General features: G+C 34.9%; 1 protein-coding gene across 10 annotated transcripts in view; it reads right to left on the minus strand.

Annotated features, from left to right (window-relative positions):
- NFXL1 (nuclear transcription factor, X-box binding like 1) overlaps nucleotides 1-21,825 on the minus strand; it is a 56,525-nt gene that overhangs the window by 23,859 nt on the left and 10,841 nt on the right. For all 10 annotated transcript variants that reach the window (XM_069593073.1, XM_069593076.1, XM_069593071.1 and 7 more), the window contains exons 6-15: nucleotides 21,224-21,402; nucleotides 20,833-20,994; nucleotides 20,631-20,731; nucleotides 19,923-20,037; nucleotides 18,217-18,341; nucleotides 17,488-17,610; nucleotides 14,402-14,492; nucleotides 9,769-9,889; nucleotides 9,378-9,537; nucleotides 8,034-8,125 (exon numbers count right to left, since the gene is read on the minus strand). In XM_069593073.1, the coding sequence (XP_069449174.1) occupies nucleotides 8,034-8,125; nucleotides 9,378-9,537; nucleotides 9,769-9,889; nucleotides 14,402-14,492; nucleotides 17,488-17,610; nucleotides 18,217-18,341; nucleotides 19,923-20,037; nucleotides 20,631-20,731; nucleotides 20,833-20,994; nucleotides 21,224-21,402 (1,269 nt within the window). The remainder of the gene's footprint in view (nucleotides 1-8,033; nucleotides 8,126-9,377; nucleotides 9,538-9,768; nucleotides 9,890-14,401; nucleotides 14,493-17,487; nucleotides 17,611-18,216; nucleotides 18,342-19,922; nucleotides 20,038-20,630; nucleotides 20,732-20,832; nucleotides 20,995-21,223; nucleotides 21,403-21,825) is intronic.

The following is a 21,825-nucleotide window of genomic DNA, read 5'->3' on the forward strand; positions in this document are numbered from 1 at the left end:
TAAACATAGGTCTACCATATGATCCAGAATCAGCACTCCTAAACATTTACCCAAATGAGTTGAAAAATATGACCACAAAAAACTTAGACATGAATGTTTACAGCAGCTTTCTTCATAACTGCTAAAACTTTGACAACCAAAATGTCCTTCAACAGGTGAATAATAAACAAACTGTGGAACAATGGAATATTGCTTAGCAATAAAAAGAAATGAGCCATCAAGCCATAAAAAGACATACAGGAAATTAAATGTAAATTATTAAGTGCAACATGCTAAAAAGGCTATATACTTTAGGATTCCAACTACAGGACAATTTGAAAAAGGAAGAATTCTAGAGACAGTAAAAGAAAGAAAAAGATAAACAGTTTCCAGGGGCTTGAGGGGCAAGCAGGTGAGGGATGAACAAGTGTAGCACAGGATGTTTTTAGGGCAGTGAAACCATTCTGTATGGTAAGTAATGGTGGACGCAGGCAGGAGATTATGCACATACAACTGGAAAAGTATATCCTAATGTAAACTATAAACTTTAGTTAATAATAATGTATCAGTATCAGTTCCTCAGCTATAAAAAATTCTGCTCTAAGAAAGAAATTATAGTACCTGGATAGTTCATGTGACAAATAATACATTTCAACATATACTTCATAATAATAATTATGTTACACATGCCACTGAAAAAGCATTATATCACAGCTACAAAGACCTTTATATATATGTGTGTGTGTTTGGTTTTTAAACTGAGATAAAATTCACATGCCATAAAGTTGATACTTTTAAAGACTATAATTCCACACTAATGTAATATATTAAAAACAGGGGAAACTGTGTGTGAATGGCAGGAAAACAAGACCTCTTTGTACTTTCTGTGAAATTCTCCTGTAAACCTAAAAAGTCATCTTTAAAATAAAGTCCATTTAAAAAAACAAAGCAAATATTTTATGTCCCTTTCGAGAGACTAGAAATTGTCATGTGATCCAATTCCGGCCAATGAAAAGTGAAGAAGAATTTTATTACGAGAAAAATTTCCACAGTCTTTAAAGAAAATGATGGCTGAAGGCACAAACAGCTTCCATTTCTCCCTTTGGAAACTTTACTAATTGGATGGGAAGTTTATCAGAAAGGCAAATACCCAGAGAGCAAAGACTATACAAAGGATACAAAGTAAGGACAAAATCTGGGCCCTCAATGAGGTATCTGAATTAATCAGATTAACCAACTATGAAGCAGTTCTAACACCAGTCTAACTGTGCAAGAAATAAATGTTACCATGTTGCTTTTTATTTAGTTTGTTACTTGAAGCTAAAGGCACCCTAAATGATACAGCACATATTATATATGTTATACATACATCTTCAGAATTCTTATACCACATGGCCAAATTATTATCAAATGTAATGTTATTTTTAAAACAAGAGGACAGGAAAACAAAAACACTGTACAGTAATAAGAAATTATATTACCTTCATAATTCATGTGACAAGTAATATTTTTAATATATACTTTACAATAATTTTGTTATGCATATTACTAAAAAATCATATCAGAGTTAGAAGGATCTTTATACATGTTCTTCTCCTTTTTAAAACTGAGATAAAATTCACATACCATAAAATGTATACTTTTAAAGAGTACAATTCAGAGGTGTTTAGTGTATTCACAAGGTTGTGTAACTAAAATCACCACGACTTAATCCTAGAATATTTTCATGACCCAAAGAGAAGCCCTGAAACAATTAGAATCATTCTCCATGGTCTCCTATCCCCAGACTCTGCAACCACTAACCTACTTTCTGTCTCAATGGATTTGCCTATTATGGACATTTCATATAAGTTTATTATGTGGCCTTCTGTGTCTGGCTTCTTTCATTTAGAATGAAATGTTTTCAAGGTTCAACCATGTAACATGAAAATATATCAAAAAATCATGCATTTTTATGGCTGAATCATATTCCATTGTTTGTTGTGGTCCACACAAAGGCTTTGGCATAGTCAATAAAGCAGTAGATAATTTTTCGACATTCTCTTGTTTTTTGGATGATCCAACGGATGTTGGCAATTTGATCTCTGGTTCCTCTGCCTTTCCTAAAACCAACTTAAACATCTGAAAGTTCACGGTTCACGTACTGTTGAAGCCTGGCTTGGAGAACTTTGAGCATTACTTTACTAGTCTGTGAGATGAGTGCAACTGTGCGGTAGTTTGAGCATTCTTTGGAACTGGAATGTAAACTGACCTTTTCCAGTCCTGTAGCTACTGCTGAGTTTTCCAAATTTGCTGGCATATTGAGTACAGCACTTTCACAGCATCACCTTTTAGGATTTGAAATGGATCAACTGGAATTCCATCACCTCCATTAGCTTTGTTCATAATGATGCTTCCTAAAGCCCACTGGACTTCGCATTCCAGGATGTCTGGCTCTAGGGGAGTGATCACAACATCATGATTATCTGTGTCATGAAGATCTTTTTTGTGCAGTTGTGTATTCTTGCCACCTCTTCTTAATATCTTCTGCTTCTGTCAGGTCCATACCATTTCTGTCCTTTATCGAGCCCATCTTTGCATGAAATGTTCCCTTGGTATCTCTGATTTTCTTGAAGAGATCTCTACTCTTTCCCATTCTATTGTTTTCCTCTATTTCTTTGCACTGATCACTGAGGAAGGCTTTCTTATCTCTCCTTGCTATTCTTTGGAATTCTGCATTCAAATGGGTATATCTTTCCTTTTCTCCTATGCCTTTCCCTTCTCTTCTATGCACAGCTATCTGTAAGGCCTCCTCAGACAACCATTTTGCCTTTTTGCATTTCTTTTTCTCGGGGATGGTCCTGATCACACCCTCCTTTACAATGTCACAAACCTCCGTCCATATTCATCAGGCACTCTATCAGACCTAATCCCTTGAATCTATTTGTCACTTCCACTATATAACTGTAAGGGATTTGGTTTAGGTCAAACCTGAATGGTCTATTGGTTTTCCCGACTTTCTTAAATTTAAGTCTAAATTTGGCAATAAGGAGTTCATGGTCTGTGCCACAGTTAGCTTCTGGTCTTGCTTTTGCTGACTGTATAGAGCTTCTCCATCTTTGGCTGCAAAAAATATAATCAATCTGATTTTGGTATTGACCATCTGGTGATGTGTAGAGTTTTCTCCTGTGTTGTTGGAAGAGGGTGTTTGCTATGACCAGTGCGTTCTCTTGGCAAAACTCTGTTAGCCTTTCACCTGTTTCATTCTGCACTCCAAGGCCAAATTTGCCTGTTACCCCAGGTTATTTCTTCACTCCCTACTTTTGCATTCCAGTCCCCCACAATAAAAAGGACATCTTTTTTGGCTGTTAGTTCTAGAAGGTCTTGTAGGTCTTCATAGAACTGTTCAACTTCAGCTTCTTCAGCATTACTGATCTGGGCATAGATTTGGATTACTGTGATACTGAATTGTTTGCCTTGGAAACAAACAGAGATCATTCTGTCATTTTTGAGATTGCATCCAAGTACTGCATTTCAGACTCTTCTGTTGACTATGATGGCTACTCCATTTCTTCTAAGGGATTCTTGCCCACAGTAGTTGATATAATGGTCATCTGAGTTAAATTCACCCATTCCAGTCCATTTTAGTTCGCTGATTCTTAAAAAGTCGACGTTCACTCTTGCCATCTTATTTGACCACTTCCAATTTGCCTTGATTCATGGACCTAACATTCCAGGTTCCTATGCGATATTTCTCTTTACAGCATCAGACTTTACTTCCATCACCAGTTCCATCCACAACTGGTGTTGTTTTGCTTTGGCTCTGTCTCTTCATTCTTTCTGGAGTTATTTCTCCACTGATCTCCAGTAGCATATTGGGCACCTACCAACCTGGGGAGCTCATCTTTCAGTGTCCTATCTTTTTGCCTTTTCCTACTGTTCATGGGGTTCTCAAGGCAAGAATACTGAAGTGGTTTGCCATTCCCTTTTCCAGTGGACCACGTTTTGTCAGAACTCTTCACCATGACCCATCCATCTTGCGTGGCCTTACATGGCATGGCTTATAAGTTTCATTGAGTTAGACAAGGCTGTAGTCCATGTGATCAGATTGGTTAGTTTTCTGTGATTGTGGTTTTCAGTCTGTCTGCCCTCTGATGGAGAAGGGTAAGAGGCTTATGGAAGCTTCCTGATGGGGGAGACTGACTGAGGGGGAAATTGGGTCTAGTTCTGATGGGCAGGGCCCTATTCAGTAAATCTTTAATCCAATTTTCTATTGATGGGTGGGGCTGTGTTCCTTCCCTGTTATTTACCTGGGGCCAACCTATGGTGGAGGTAATGAAGATAATGGCAACCTCCTTCAGAAGGTCCCATGCATATACTGCTACACTCAGTGCTCCCTGCCCTGCAGCAGGCCACTGCCAACCCACATCTCAGCCAGAGACTCCTAGACACTCACGAGCAAGTCTACTTCTGCTTTATTGACTATGCCAAAGCCTTTGACGGTATGGATCAAAACAACTGCAGAACATTCTTAAAGAGATGGGAATACCAGACCACCTGACCTACCTCTTGAGAAATCTGTATGCAGGTCAGGAAGCAACAGTTAGAACTGGACATGGAACAACAGACTGCTTCCAAATAGGAAAAGGAGTATGTCAAGGCTGTATATTGTCACCCTGCTTATTTAACTTATATGCAGAGTACATCATGAGAAATGCTGAGCTGGATAAAGCACAAGCTGGAATCAAGACTGCCAAGAGAAGTATCAATAACCTCAGATATGCAGATGACACCACCCTATGGCAGAAAGTGAAGAAGAACTAAAGAGCCTCTTGATGAAAGTAAAGAGGAGAGTGAAAAAGTTAGCTTAAAACTCAACATTCAGAAAACTAAAATCATGGCATCTGGTCCCATCACTTCACAGCAAATAGATGGGGAAACAATGGAAATAGTGAGAGGCTTTATTTTTCTGGGCTCCAAAATCACTGCAGATGGTGACTGCAGCCATGAAATTAAAAGACGCTTGCTCCTTGGAAGAAAAGTTATGACCAACCTAGATAGCATTTAAAAAGCAGAGACATTACTTTGCCAACAAAGGTCTGTCTAGTCTAAGTTATGGTTTTTCCAGTAGTCATGTATGGATGTGAGAATTGGGACTATAAGGAAAGCTGAGCAACAAAGAATTGATGGTTTTGAACTGTGGTGTTGGAGAAGACTCTTGAGAGTCCCTTGGACAGCAAGGAGATCCAACCAGTCCATCCTAATGGAAATCAGTCCTGAATATTCATTGGAGGACTGATGCTGAAGCGGAAACTCCAATACTTTGGCCACCTGATGCAAAGAACTGACTCATTTGAAAAGACCCTGATGCTGGGCAAGACTGAAGGCAGAAGAAGGGGACAACAGAGGATGAGATGGTTGGAAGGCATCACCAACTCAAAGGACACAAGTTTGAGTAAACTTCAGGAGTTGGCAATAGACAGGGAGACCTGGCATGCTGCAGTCCATGGGGTCACAAAGATTCGGACACATCTGAGCAATTGAACTGAACTGATATTCCACTGTATGACTAAACCACATTTTGCTTATCCATTCATCAGTTGACAGACAATTGAGTTGTCTTCACTTTTTGGGCTATTAGTAATAATGCTGCTATGGACATTCATGTTCAAGTTTTTGTGAACATATATTTTCAATTTTCCTGGGTATAGATCTAAAGCAAAATTGGGTCATATGGTGACTCTGTTTAGTCTCCTGAGAAACTACCAAACTGTTTCCAAAGTAGCTACACCATTTTACATTCCCAATAGCTATGTATAACGGCTCCAATTTCTCCGCATCTTCACCAACACATCATATGTCTGTTTTATTTTAGCATTCCTAGTGGGTATAAAATACTATCTCTTGGTGGTTTTGATGTATATTTTCCTAACTGGTGACATGGAGCCTCTTTTCACATGTATTAATTATCTATTTGTAGATCTTTGAAGAAACACCTATTCTAAGTTTTTGACCATTTTGAAATTGGATTATTAGTCTTTTTGTCTCTCAGTCTAAGAATTCTTTACATAATCTGGATAATATACTCCTATAAGATATATATTTACATTTTCTCCCATTCTATGAGCTATCTTCAATTTTTTCATAGTGTCCTTAATGTGCACTTTCTTGATAATGTCCTCTGACTTACTTTTTATGAACTCCAATTTATTTTTTCTCTTATTTATGTTTTAGGTGTCATATCTAATAGAACAATCCCTAACCCAAGGACACAAAGATTTTATTCTATGTTTTCTTCTCAGAGTTTAGTAGTTTTAGTCCTTAATTGTAGGCCTCTTATCCATTTTGAGTTACTATTTACATATGCTGCGATGTAAGAATTTGAGCTCATTTTCCATGTGAATATTCAATTGTCGCCAAACCATTTGTTACAAAAAGTATTCTTTCCCCTATGTAATTATTCTGACACTCTTGCCAAAAATCAACTGACCATAAATGTATGCATTTACTTCTGGGCTGTCAGCTCTATGCACTTGACCTTTATGTCTATCTGGATGTCAGTACTATAGTTTTTGGTCCTCTTTAAATTCTACCAACGTTTTATAGTTCTCAGTGTGGAAATCTTGGATTTCTTCTATCAAATTTATTAAATAAACAAAATGTTTATTCTTCTTAATGTTATTGGAAATGGAACTGTTTCCTTAGTTCAATTTGCAGATTGTTCACTGTTAGTGTATAGAAAATAGAATTGACTTTTGTATATTCATGCTTCTTATAACCTCATTAAACTCATTTAATATCTCTAATAATTTTTGGAAAGATTCCTTAGGATCTTCCATACACATGATCATGTTATCTGAAAATCCAAACAGTTTTACTTCTTCATTTTCTAGTCTAATTGCTCTAGCTAGTATCTATAGTAAAGCATTCAACAGAAGTGGCAGAACAAACATCCTAGTCTTCTTCCTGATATTCAGGGTGAAACCTTTAAATCTTTCACCATTAAGTGTGATGGTAACTATGGGTTTTTCATAGCTATCCTTCATTGGGTTGAGGAAGCTCCCTCTTACTCCAAGACTGTTGAGTGTTTTTATCAAGAAAATGTGTCAGATTTTGTCAAATGTTTTTCTGCATCTATCAACTGCCTATTACTCTACTGATGAAGAACTAAGCTGATTGATTTTAATCAATCATTGATGAATGAATGACTGAGGTTGATTCAAATTCATATTTCTGGAATATACATACTTGGCCATGGTATGTAATTCTTTTTTGTACATTGCTGGATTTAGTTTGCTAATATCTAGCTAAAAACTTTTGTATCTATATTAAAAAGGGGATATTGGACTGTATTTTTCCTGTCTTTTTCTTATTAACAGGGAAATTCTAGCCTCACTGAATGCATCAGGAAGTGTCCCTCCTGAGTAAAACACTGGTGTTAACTCTTTAAAAGTTTGGTAGAATTCACCAGTGAAGTCATTGGTCCTGAAGTTCTCTTTGTGGTAAGGTTTTTGTTACTAATTTACTCTCTTTACTAGTTATACTCAGATCTCCTACTTCTTCTTGGGTCAGTTTCAGTACAGTTACGTATTTCTAAGAATCTGTCCATTTATCCATGCAAACAGTAACCAAAAGAAGAGTAGGAGTGGCTATACTGACCCATTAAAACGCTAGTTGGGGAAAATGACTCAAAAAAGTTATCTAGAGGAATATTTTAAGCAGTATGCAAAATATATTTGGAAAAGAATGAAACAGAAAGACAGACTACTTTACAGGCTACCAGGGAAGAGATACCAGGTTACCAGAGCCACCAGGGAAGCCCACTTTACAGGTTAGGCCTGAAATAATAATGAACTACAAAAAGAAAAAGGGGAGAAGTTTCTTAAGATATGCTTCGGACTATGTCAAAAGATCTTAAAGACTCCGCTCCCAATGCAGAGAGCCCAAGTTTCCAAGTCAGGAAACTAGATTCCACATACGCCAACTAAGAGTTCACATACTGCCACTAAAGATCCCACATGCCACAACAAAAATAAATTAAAAAGTAAAAAAAAAGCTAAAATTCTAATACTTACATAGGAATAGGAACTTGACATGGAGGACAAGGCAATGCAGTCTGAATAAATGCTGGTTCAGAAGGCTGTTCCCAAGGGCCTGTAGGCTGGTGCTACAAGTAAAATACATACCAATTTTAAGTCAGAGGAATTAAATTGTATGGCCAGTTTAAGAATCTAAGAAAACAGTTCCAAAAATCCTCTGCTCAAGCAGGTTGAAATCTTTTCAAGTAATCAATAAATTGTGCTTATTGAAATATTTTACTACATCCTTAAATTCCACTACATTGTTTCCCTCTAACACATTTATATTAAAAATTGAGGCAGATTGCAGTTTTTAAATAACAGAACAAAGGCAGCATAGCATCCTCCACTTCTTATAAGCCCAAACAAAACAAAACAAAACAGAATCACAAAATCTAAATTCCACCAATGGAATTTAACCTCCATTGTTTGGTTCACTGCTATCTCCCCAGCACCTAGAAAAATGCTTAACACATAGTAAGAATTCAGTAAATATTTGCTGAATGTGTGAAGGAATCTTTGAAAAAATTAGGAGATATTTATAACCCTAAACCACCATATATGGAGGACCCACAAACTCATCTGCATGATTATAAAATGACTATTATGCTGTTCTTACAAACATTTGTTTATTGGTTTCTTTTCTTTTCTATACTGTAAGCTTCTAAAGACAGAAGGTCAAGTCTTAAACCATATGTGAAAGTCACTCCGTCATGTCTGACTCTTTGCAACCCCATGGACTCAGACCAGAATACTGGAGAGGGTAACCTTTCCCTTCGCCAGGGGGTCTTCCCAACCCAGGGTTCGAACCCAAGTCTCCTGCATTGCAGGCAGATTCTTTATCACCTGAGCCACCAAGGAAGCCCAAGAATACTGGAGTGGGTAGCCTATCTCTTCTCCAGCAGATCTTCTCGACCTAGGACTCGAATCAGGGTCTCCTGCATTGCAGGCAGATTCTTTACCAGCTGAGCTACCAGAGAAGCCCTATACCTATGACCCAGCTCCTATCACAGTGTTTAATACCCAGTAAGTAATTAATCGGGCTTCCCTGGTGGCTCAGAGGTTAGCCTGCAATGTGGGAGACCTGGGTTCGATTCCTGGGTCGGGAAGATCCCCTGGAGAAGGAAATGGCAACCCACTCCAGTATTCCTTCCTGGAGAATCCCATGGACGGAGGAGCCTGGTGGGCTACCGTCTATGGGGTCGCAAAGAGTCGGACACCACGGAGCGACTTCACTTTCACTTTCAAGTAATTAATCATCGCTTGTTGTATGACTAAGTAAAATTAAGAAAACCTAACCCAGAGAAATGCATTATCTCTTAGTAATATTTGTTCTCTTACCCTGCCAGTTTGCTTTATTAATGCTTGATCATGACACGGAGCAGGACATAAGTGACCACATTTCTCCAAAACCTTCTGGCAAGGTTGACGACATGGAGGACAAGAGCCAAAGTGACAGCGATGTTTTTCTTGACTTGTATGATGGCAAGTTGGTGGCCGACTAAATTATAAAATACAATTTTTTTTAATTACTTTGATCACTGAACAATTATATCTAAAGTGCAATTATTTATTTATATATATATTCTGATTCCATACAGAATGACATATTGTGAATATTAATATTTTAGAACATTAAAGCAAAACTGAAAATATTAACAAAATTAAAAATCGATATGAATTTAAATCTCTAAGATACCAGATGTAAGTCGGTGCAGAGCTTTGTACTAACCTGCACTGTTCTTTGCACTTGGGGGGTCTTGTGGTACGTTCTCGGCCACAGGGTACTGTCACCTTTGTATTACCACAATTGCACTTCACATCTACAGTCTCTGGGCAAGGATAACAACTACCTGAAAAAAAAAAAATGTCTGAAACTTAAAGAGAAAGTTCCTTAACTATCCAAATTCCCATAAACAGCAGAATCAATAAGTTTAGTATATTCACACAATGGGATTCTACTATGAGAATAAAACCAGTCTGAATGAACCTCACACATAACACTGAGCAAAAGAAATTCGACACCAAGAGTATGATTCCATTTACATAAAATAAACAGGAAAAACTAAATCTACTTTGTTTAAAATCAGGATGATGATTACAAAGGACACAAAAATAGTTTTGGAAATGCTGGTAATGTTCTGCTTAATAATGTGAGTTCTGGTTATATGGGTAGGTTCAGTTTATAAAAAGTCATCAAACTGTACACTTGCCATCTGTATACTTCTCTGTATCTACACTGGTACTTCAACAAAAAGTTTTAGAATTTTCCTTAAAATTTGCTAAAAGTTCTATTCTAAGTAACAAATAACACATTATTAAAATTATATAAGCAAAATGGAGCTAAGTCTTTGGAAAATCTGTTAGCAATAATCTTTTTGGCTTAATTTCATACATACATTTATTCAAGTACATTATTTTAAGATAAATTCCCCAATATGAGTGACTTCTTTCATCAGATTATTAACAAGTACAGTCAATTTTCCATTACTCATGCTCTGAGAAACGACTAAATTGTAAAATCTCATTTTAGGCTATAATTCCAAATAATTCTCTTCTAAATATTTCAAAAGGGAACGTCTTTAGAGTTTTAGTTTTTCACCTTCTTTTGTTATGGGTTGGTAGAAACACACAAAACCAACTGAAAAGAAATCTTTTAAAATGGGCTAAAAAGTTCTCCCCAAGGCTTTGACATTCTCTTAAGGGCTTTCTTTCTACTCTGTTTTCCCAGTAGGGCACCCCATTAAAAATGAAATAATAAAAAAGGAATAAAGAGTTTTCAACTAGGAAGTAAGTATCTCAAGACATCACTGCCTAGGTGTCAGGACCAAGCAAAATACTGAACAGCAGTTAACCTAATAAAAAACAGATTAATGATAAAAAATAGTCTGGTTAAAGATTCTGTAAGTTCAAAACAAACAAAAGTTTAAAATACTTAATAAGTTAAATAATGACCACAGAAAAAGAAAACAAAAAACATCATAGGGAAAAAACACACATGTATCATACAAATTACCAGACTTAGACTTCAGAGTTTTGGTAAGTATAATCCAATGAAGTATTATCTTGATGGTAATGCAAACCAAGTCATCCTGACTCACCTGAACAAACTTTATTTTGTTCCTTCCAAAAGAATGACTAGATGTCACATTTTTTTGAAATTAATAGCAGTATTTATGTCTGTTCTTACTCAGCACATTGTATCAATTTCCACATTTAACAATGATAATTTTCATTCATCTTCAGCAATTCAGAGAGAAACTTATCAAACATCTTTTTGCCATCCTAAACTTCAGTATTAGTTTTTTTTTAAATTAAATCTTGAGAATAAGGGATAATTTCCCTCAACAGTCTTCATAATGAACCCATTACAGACACTTGTACAACATGACAGATAAACTAAAATAACCTCAGTTACAGTATTTTTTAAATGAAAAAGGAGCATAGAGTTATAGTGACCAGTGGGTCAAAAGCCCAATAATTCTGGAACCATAACCATAGATGGTCTTAAACTTAAAAGAACTATACATTGAACTTTCATATATTCACAATGCAAACATGCAGATAGCATGCTCTTCCTATGAGTTACAGTATAACTTAGATTATGAAGGTGTCTAGAATAATGGGAAATGACATAAAATAATGATTTTATATATCTTATGCAATTGTGGTAAGAGCTGTACAATGGTATTTTCATACACTTTCCATTAAGATAAATTTTGTTAGGGGCTAATAAGCTTTTTTGAAATAAACATTCTGCCAAACAATAATAATAATAATTGAACCTAGATCTGATCAAACCACTAGTCCCACTAACAGTTTATAGGAAATACAGAGGAAAATGCCAAAAATTCAATAATACCACAGAGATGCATTCTGAAAAACCCAGACTCTATAAACTGTATAAAGCAATCTAGTTTCTTAAGTGACAAAAGAAAAAGATGGAAAATCATAAAAAAAGAGGGAAATTACAGATTAACAGACTTTAGAGACATCAACCAACTACAATGTCAATCTTAGTAAGATTTCCGAGTCATACAAACTGAAGTAAAAAAATAAAGGTATTTATGAAACAACAAGATATGTGAACACCACATATTTGCCGATATTAAGAAACAGATTAACTATTTTCAGGTTAAGAATCCATCTTTTAGAGATGCATTTATGGGTATTTATGGGATCTGCTTCAAAGGAGTACAAGATGGGGATATGCTTTCAACATTTCTCCACTAAGTATGATGCTTGCTTCATGCTTTTTGCAGATACTCTATATATCAGGTTAATGATGCTCTCCTCTATTCCTGGTTAAGTTTTCATCATATATGAATTTTGAATTTTACTAACGGTTTCTCAGACATTTACTAAAATGATCTCTTTTCTCCTTTAGTCTATTAGCGTAGTGGAAACGTATTAGATTTACTAATCTTAAACCAACCATATATTACTGCATGGATATCTTAATACCATCTAGCTGGATTTGAGTGGTTAAAACTAATTTCACAAACATGTTCATAAGTTAGATTGACCTGTAATTTTCTCTTTCTTTCTCTGTAAGATACATAATGAGCTGGGGCACAATCCTTTTTTACATATACTATCAAATAATTTACAAAGAGATTAAACTTATATATACCTTAAACGTTTATCTATTAAAAATCATGTGTAAATATCAATGAGGCCTTTTTTTTCTTGGTGAGAAAATTCTCAACTACTGATCTAATTTCTTTGATGGTCATACAACCAGTCAAGTTTTCAACTTAAAGTGAAGGCCACGTTTTAACAGTGGCTTCTGAGGCCCTAGACATATTCTCCTTTCCTCAGCAGTCCTTTATCCCACCCTCTCTCTGACCTCATCTCCTTGGACAGTCACTTCCGTCCTCTCAAATGTTTCTGTCCTAAGGCATCTGCAATCCCATCGCCCCATCCCCATTTCCACAGCATCTGATCCCTACTTCTCTCAGGGTCCCCCTCACACATCATCCTACTTGACCACACTAAGTAAAGCAGTATATATCATCTCCACTAACACAATTTTAATTTCACTCTAATTCTCTTATTATACTTGTCACTATCTGATATTCTGTACTAATTTATTTATTTTTATTCTAATTAAGGGAGAACTACAAAATAAGTTCCATAAAAGCAGGTACTTTGTCAAATCATTCACTCATGTAATCCCGGTGCCTAGTACTTAGAAGACACTCAAAAATACTTATTGACGTTTTGGGTTCACATCTTGACTCTGTAACTAGTTCTATAACCTTGGGCCAATAGTCTTTGCCTTCTTCCTCCTTACACAGAACAACACTAATGTCATTCACCTTCCAAGATTTCTGAAAGGATGAAGACATTAAGAGAGATATTTGGCATCCACCTAATCCCAAAGAAAAAAAAAAAAACAGTATAGTCGTTTGTCCAAGGTCATACAGCTACTAAGTTCAGACTTGACTCAGACCTCTTAATTTAAGTCCATGCTCTTCCCAAGACCATATACTATCTTTCCGGAGATTTCACTTCATACTAACATACTCCAAATGAGTAAAGTTAACTCAGTTTTCAGTGTCTAATAACTTAGGGATTCCTGAGACCCTTTCAGGTGGTGTGCAAGATCTCTTATACATAGATTAGAATTTTCCAGAAGCTATGTGACAAGGGATATCACAATAGATTGAATGCAGAAGCAGATACGTGAATCCAGTTATCTTCTACTAAGCTGGACATTAAAGAAATCTGCAAAAATACAAAATACCATTCTTCCCACCAATTTTTTTTTCCAGAAAATACTTATTTTTCACACGCAAAAAAGTTACTATATTAAGATGTAATGGGTTATTACTATGTTTAAATAAAATAATGTTACTATATTTTAATTTTAAATAGAATAAATATCAATAGATAAAACCCATATTAACAAAAGGTCTTTGGGTCCAAAATGAGTGTAAAAGGGCCTTGAGATAAAAAAATTTGAGACTCACTGGAAAGAATATATTCATTCCTTTACTAAACTTAATTTCATATAAATGTCTAAAATTCAAAATAGTACTGAAAAACCTATTAGCTTAAAAACTATATGGGGAAGATTGGGTAGAAGAAAGGAAACAATATGGTATTACAGAAAGAACTAAAGTTTATATTCAGAAGGCCTGGGTTCAAATCTTGGCTATGGTGCTTTGCTAGAAAATTCCCTAAGGAAATCACTGAATCCTCTTCAGCTTAAATGTCCTCAACCATAAAATAAGGATACTAGCGACTACTCTAACGTATCAAGATTGTTAAGAGTAAGATAATAAATGTGAAAGCTCTCTATCAACTATAAAGCACTATGTAAATATAAACATAAAATTACAGCTGTTATTAAATTTTACCTCTATGGCAGACAGATGGACACTTATGGTTTCTACATCCTAAAGTCCGTCCACAGTTTTGATCACAAGGTGGACAGTTTCCAGGGCAACACTGAAGGGAAAGCAATATATAAAGAACAGATAATTTGAAAATCATACATAATATGAATGTCATTACTAGTTATTCACAGAAATTAGGGAAATCAAAAGATTGTTCTTTTCACTATAAGAATAAGAATATTCAAGAGTATTAACATTCTTGTGTAGAATATATTATACTATGAACTTGTAAGTTTAAATAGACAATGACCTAATTTAGTGAAATCAAGCTAAATTTATGTGCCCTTTAGTTAACTATTTTATAATTTAAAATAGTTCCATAAGAGATTCTCTTCTACTTATCTATGCAGAGACTGACAACATTAACCATAGGAATGCATGTGGTCAAACTCTACAATCAATTTAGGCAAACAATCTGCCTATTTTTAAGATTTAACTATAATAAAGCCAGTGCATTATATAAATTAGGTGGGCAATTATTTTCAAACCAAAGAATCAGAGTCTAACTAAAGGAAAGAAGCAGAGACAGGCTAATTGACTTCAGCACTCTCTAGTTTGTTACTTCTTAATTTTCAATCTGTGAGAAATATAGCTGTCTAAGACTTGTCCCAATTTTCATTCATGAACGCAAAGCAATTACTTAAAAGTTTCATCTGCCACTCTAACTCCTTGACTTCTCATATATCCAAACCTTGGAAATGAAATACAGACTACAACTGTCTTAAGGAAACATGGGTTTGTTAACCTACTTAAGAAAACGTTTCAGAATATAAAAATAGCTCAAAACAAAATATACATTATTGAAAGGCAATTAGAAGTTACAATAGTTCATTCAATTCAATAAGTATTTACCAAAAAATACTATGTGCCTATCACTTTCCCAGTGCCAATGGGGGAAAAGAAGATCACTGCAATAAGCGTTTTAGGTGTTTGTTTCTCACCATGATGAGCAATAATGACCAGATTTACTCTCCTGCTTTAAACAACTAGAAAATCAGACAAAATATATCAAACAAAAGTTTTCAGATTTTGGACAATTAGGCAACATTGGACAGAAACCCTATGAAAAGATAAACAAAAAAGGTGAGTCCTATGATAGCACAAGCTCAGACCTGGAAGTTTCCATACTGCAGCACAAGGAGAAAAATCACAAGCAAAGTCCAGTGGTCTCACCAATTTAAGGAGACAAAATTCAAGGTTAAGAAGCCAGTATGGTTAGAATTTGTGGAGAAATGGTAGCACAAAACATAAAGTTCATAATATCTGGAAACCAATCAAAAGTGACCCAGGAGGAAAAAATAACCCAAAAGGAAAGCAAAATTCAATCAACAAAAATAGACCCAAAAATGACAGATGACAGAATTAGTAGATAAGGACATTAAAATAGGCATGTGAAGTATAGCCTATCCACCTATACTGATGACAATAGAAGAAAGCATAAGCATGAAAAGGACAGACATGGAAGTGATGAAAAAGACACAACTCCAAGTCTCAGATGAAAAAATACTGTCTGAGACAAGAAAATACATGATGGGATTAAAAATGGGATTATACAATGCAAAAGAAAACTTAGTGAACTTGAAGATAAAGCAATATAAGCTAACATAAAATATGAACCTTAAAAAGACTAAATAATAAATGGAGCATCAGTGAAGCATTAGAACTATAGACCCTCAAGTAGTTTGACATATACATCCCTGGAATGTCAGAAAGCAAAGAATAGGAGAAATATTTGAAGAAATAAAGATCGAAAATGTCGTAAGTATGATGAAAACTATAAAGAAATATAAGAAGCTCAACAAAAGCTGAGCAAAAGAAACATGAAGAAGGCAATACAAAGGAAATCACTAATAAATTCCTGAAGACTAATGATAAACAGAAAAATCTTTTTAAACAGCCAAAGAAAAAAGATACATACAGAAGAACAAAGATAACAAAAATTGTTTAACGTATGGGGGAAAACTGTCAAATAAAAATCATACAGTAAAAATATTTTTCACAAACAAAAGCTAAAGAGAGTTTACAAAAATTGAAAGACTCCATGAACAGCACTCCAAAGGTGTTAAAGGAAGTTCTTCAGATAAAAGAAAATGAAACCAGATAGAAACCTGAATCTTTATAAAAGGATGAAAAATGGCAAAAGTCATGAGTTTGATGATAAATATAAAAGATTACCTATTTGTTTCTAATTCTTTGAAAGATACCTATTTAAAGCAAAAACAACATATTTAAGATTATTTTAAAAAATGGTATAAAATGTGTGAGAATCAAATAAAGGAGGTAAAGTAGAATCATTGAAAAGCAACACTCAATTAAACAGAAGACACAAGAGAAGGAAAAGAAACAAAGAGCAGATGGGCAAACAAAATAAATAGCAAAATGATAGATTTAAATCCAACCATTTTATTAAAGATCATAAGAAATGTAAATGATCTACACTCAAATTAAACACTAAAGATTAAATAAAATTTAAAAAAATCTAAGTGCTCTGCATAGATGTTCACTTTAAATATAAAGATATGAATAAGTCAAAAGGATGGGAAAGATATACTGTATTAACACTATGAAAAACAAAGTTGAAATCACTGTATTTAATAAATGTAAGAACAAGGTATCTTACCAGAGAGAGAGGGATAATTTATAATAATAAAAGAGGCTTGAAAAAACTGCAAATCTACAGACTCAATAAAATACTCCTTATACTGAACCAAGTTTCTACAGATAAGATCTGAACAGCAGAAGTTAAGCCTCTACAAAACCAAATAACATTGCTAACACTGCTATGACGTTTTAGTCAAGGAAGAGAAACAGCCAGAGAATCAAGACAAAAGAATTATGCACAGGACAAAAGGACACCATTGTTATTTAAAAACCGTGGTAGAATTCCCACTAATACAAACAATAATGTAGAATATTTATTAGTATTTCATATAGGAAGCAAAGAATATGTCTAAATATCTGAGGAACAAGTCAAGATGGCACTTATCATGGGCCCCAAAAGGAAAAAACTCAAAAGAATTTAAAAATCAGTTTTCCAAGCTTATTACCTTTCTCCTACACTGATGCTTCTGACAGTCCCGCATCTTAACACACTTAGTTTCACAAAGATAAGGTTTATGGCACGGCATTCGTTTTGTATGCTTCCCACAGCGACAATGCTTTTCCACTTCCTGGAAGAATCAAACGCTATTGACTTTTGTTGATATGATTTTTTTCACATTGCTATCTCTATAATTACTAAAAAATGAAAGAGAAAAGTTTTAAGAGCCTTTTGTATTAAAGACTTAAAAAAAAACAAAGGCTGAATTTTCTAAGACACTTGTTCCAAAAAGACTTCACAGAATTTCTATTATTAAATTTAGGAAAAACTTGATATTAAATAGTAAAACAATTAAAATCTCATATCTAATTACACCATAACATCTATACATCTAGTTTCAATAAAACAAGAAAACTGGATTATCTGGTAGTATGTCAAAACCAAAATGACATCTAGGCATTTTTTTCCATCATCACTAAGCCTAATTCATTGTTGCTCTGAATGCCTACTGAGAACAAACAAGTCCACATTAGTCTAAAAATGACAACATTCAAACTTTTACCAAGGAATACAAAATAAATGGTAACTGCAGATTTAACTGCTGGCATACTCTCCTGTTTCATCATAATAAATGTTAGATCATGACAACAGATGTTTAAGAGAACAATTATAAAACAATCCCATTTGACATATTATGACAGCTGTTAAAAAAGTAGTATTACAGGAGATGACTGACTTGTCTACATGTTTCACAAGGGCCTCGGTGACAACGCTGTGAACATCTATGGATTCCACATTCAAGTACTTTGTCACAACTGTCTCCACAAGTTGGTACATCTTCTGTACAAGGCAAGGAAAATTCTAGAAGCAGACAAAAAAAAATCAGTATTAATAACAACATATATTATTATAAAACACTAATAATATGCCACGTACTTCTGATTCCCTAAATGACAGGCCTTTCTGACGTGAGTTTTTGCATCTACATAATTAATGGGAAAAGTTCACTTTAATGAAAACCCCTAATATTTGTAAAGTTTATGTTTTTTTAAAAAAAAAATTTATTTGGCTGCATCAGATCTTAAGTTGCAGCATGTGGGATCTTCGTTGTGGCGCACAGGCTCTCTAGCTGAAGCACTCATGCTTAGCCGCTCTGTGGCACGTGGGATCCTACTTCCCAAACAGGGATCCAACCCAGGTCCCCTGCACTGCAAGGAGGATTCTTAACTATAGGAGTGCCAGGGAAGTCCCAAAGTTTATGCATTTTAAAAAGAATTTGACACATGACACGTTACCATACTCGGGAAGCACCTTTTTATGAGCTAACTACTTCAGAAATACTTTTCTAAAGAAATGAGTAAGTCCCTGGAAACTACTGGGAAGAATTCTACAATATACAGAATTAAAAAAAAAAAAAAAAAAGAAAAGAAAATTGCTCTAAAAGCTCATAGGATGAAAAAAAAAAGATCTAGATTTTAAAACTATGAAATTGGCCATTAAGTTTATAACTAATGCTGGCAATAATCTCACAAATATGTGTGCTGGTATTGGTGCTAAATCAAGAAACTGAATGTCAACTGAAACTCTTCTATGCCTTTATCTCAAAGTAGTCAAAACTAAATTCACCTATAATCTAATACAGAATAATGGCAAGAGTTTATAATTATTAGGTTTCCTTCATGTGCTGGCCACTATACTAAATAATTTATGTGCATTTTATCACTTAATTCTCACAATTATCTTATAAAGAAGGTATACTATTATCCCCATTTAACTTGGGAAAAGTATAGTTCAAGAAAGTGGGATTTCATCCCAGATATGCCTAGTCTATTTCTTTTTTCTTTTTTTTTTTTATTTTAGCAGAGATTTATTCATGCAAGGAAAGAAAGAAATGGGATCAGAGGAAGGAACTAAATCAGGAATATATCTTGCAATACTTATATTCATCACAGTCTTAACTCACCCAGATTTATATGTGTTGGCATGCTATTCAGAATGGTGACCCTTATATAATCAAAGATCATATTATTATCACTCTAGTTCAGTTTTTTGTTTATCAGCATGCAGCGCAGGATATTGACATTTACTTCCCTGAATCACTTCTCTTCACTGGTCAGGGGTTGAAAGAATAGGGGAGTTGGAAGAGCGTTCAGATGGAAGCCGAAGATACACCTTGAATGTGCTTTGATGGGTTGAAAAGAGGTTGGTCTGAGATTGACAAGACACCCATTTCAGAGGCTCAGGAAGTCTGGGGCCAAAATCTGAGTTCTTAATCCACCAGGCTACATTGTCCTGTTACCCAGGTGTGTAGATATCTAATATTGAATTTATATTATTATTGAAATGACATTATAAATTTCCAGAGAAAACTAATTGGGAAAATATAATAATTAGCATAACAATTAATCATAATCTGATTAAAGATTTTTTAGAAAGCCTTACTTGACTTCTGACACGGACAGAACCTTTTCCCAGATCGAGGACAATCTCCACAAGCACCTACATGGCAAACTTGCTCACACGTATGATTACCACATGGTAGTGTTTTCCCACACACCTAGAACAACATGCAATAAATGCTAAAGACTTAAAAGTTAACAAGACTTTGTATACGTAATAATTTCTCAATCACAAATAAGCAACTTCTTTATATTCTTCATATTATTACGCTTTCTCTCTTACATCGGTATCATGAATGTGCATAAACACACACACACACGTTTCTTATGTGCCAGAATATATCTTTAAAATATAATAAAGGCAAAAGGAACATACAGTTTCATGTGGTCATCCACCAAAGATTTCCAATGGTACTAAAGCCACGCCAATTCTAAGACAAGCTACAAAATCAACCCTACTTCCTCAAGTGGATTAACTCAAGAAGAGGGAAAAGAGAAGGAGAAAAAGCTAGCAAGAAAGAGTACATATGTACTAAATCTGAAATTCAACAAGTTGCTGTTAATTTGGAAAAAAAAAAAATTCTCCTGGTAATTAAAATGATACTAAGTTGAAAAGTTTCCTAAAACATGAATAAAATTCATCTGAGTTGCTGTTCTTCTCTTTTTATCCAACTAAACCTAACTAGCATTTCTAATTGTATATGCTTTGATAGACTTTAACACCCACTCCTCAAAATGCATATACACTTACTTGATCACAGTGCCACAGTGGACTTGCACAGCTTCTTTCAGCTACTCGTTTGCCACAGACACACTTTTGTCTACTAACTCTTGGACAGGGTGGGCAACTTCCTAAAATCAAAATGATAAATAAGCATGGAACATCATAAAAGCAATGGAGACTGCTTTGACTTCTGCTTAAGGCTGGAACACTAACACTTATGACCTTTTACCTGCATGACAAGGATTTTCACATTTATGCTGCCCACAAAGCAATTTCCGTCCACATGGCAGCTGACAGGACCATGCCTTAGCACTGCACCGGCGAGGGATAGGTTTTGCTTTCTTACAATAACAAGTAGTTGTGACCATCTTGGGACAAGGGGGGCAAGGACCTAGAATCCAGCGAAAGGAAAAAAAAATCAGAAGTCAAAAATTAAAATTGTCAGTTCCTACACCTATCAGTAATTCCTAACACTTTCCTGATACTTTAAAAGGCAATCCCTTCAAATATTTTCTTATGTACACTTAAGCTCTGGGTTCAACTTTCACAATGATTTTTTTGCTTCAATGTAAGAAGAAATAACTACCCACAAACGACAAAAAATATAATATACAACTCACCTGGATGGCAGAGGAGTAAACACTTATGGCCACAAGAAGGTTTAAAATCTCTCTCACATACTTGGCCACACGAATGAGGCACGAGCCACGGATCTAAAGGTGGATCTTCCACTTTTCCACAATAGCAATAGTACCTACTAGGTGTGTCAGATCGTTTGTATTCAAACCTACATTTGGGACTACAAAAAATGAAATTCCTGAAGTTAATTTCATTTATAAAAGTGACATGAGATGGGATATAAATATACTTAACAATGGAGTACATACAATCAGTTAATGTAACCTCTGCTCCATCTCTATATTAGTAAGAAACAAGATTTTACTAAAATCAACTTCAACCATCTAGAATAGCTCTGTCCAATAATTTCCTGAGACGATGGAAGTGTTTTATACCTGTCATGTCCAACACCATAGCCATTAGCCACATATGGCTAATGAGCACTTGAAATGTGGCTAATACATACAACTGAGAAAGAAACAATTTTTTATTTCATTATTTTTAAGAGTATAAAAAACTGCATGTGGCTAGCTGCTACTGTATGAAACAACACATATCTAAAATATAGCTACACAAGAAAGCATCATTAGCTTTCTACTAACCA

The sequence above is a fragment of the Ovis canadensis genome, chromosome 6 (genome assembly GCF_042477335.2).
Source record: "Ovis canadensis isolate MfBH-ARS-UI-01 breed Bighorn chromosome 6, ARS-UI_OviCan_v2, whole genome shotgun sequence".
NCBI lineage: Eukaryota > Metazoa > Chordata > Mammalia > Artiodactyla > Bovidae > Ovis > Ovis canadensis.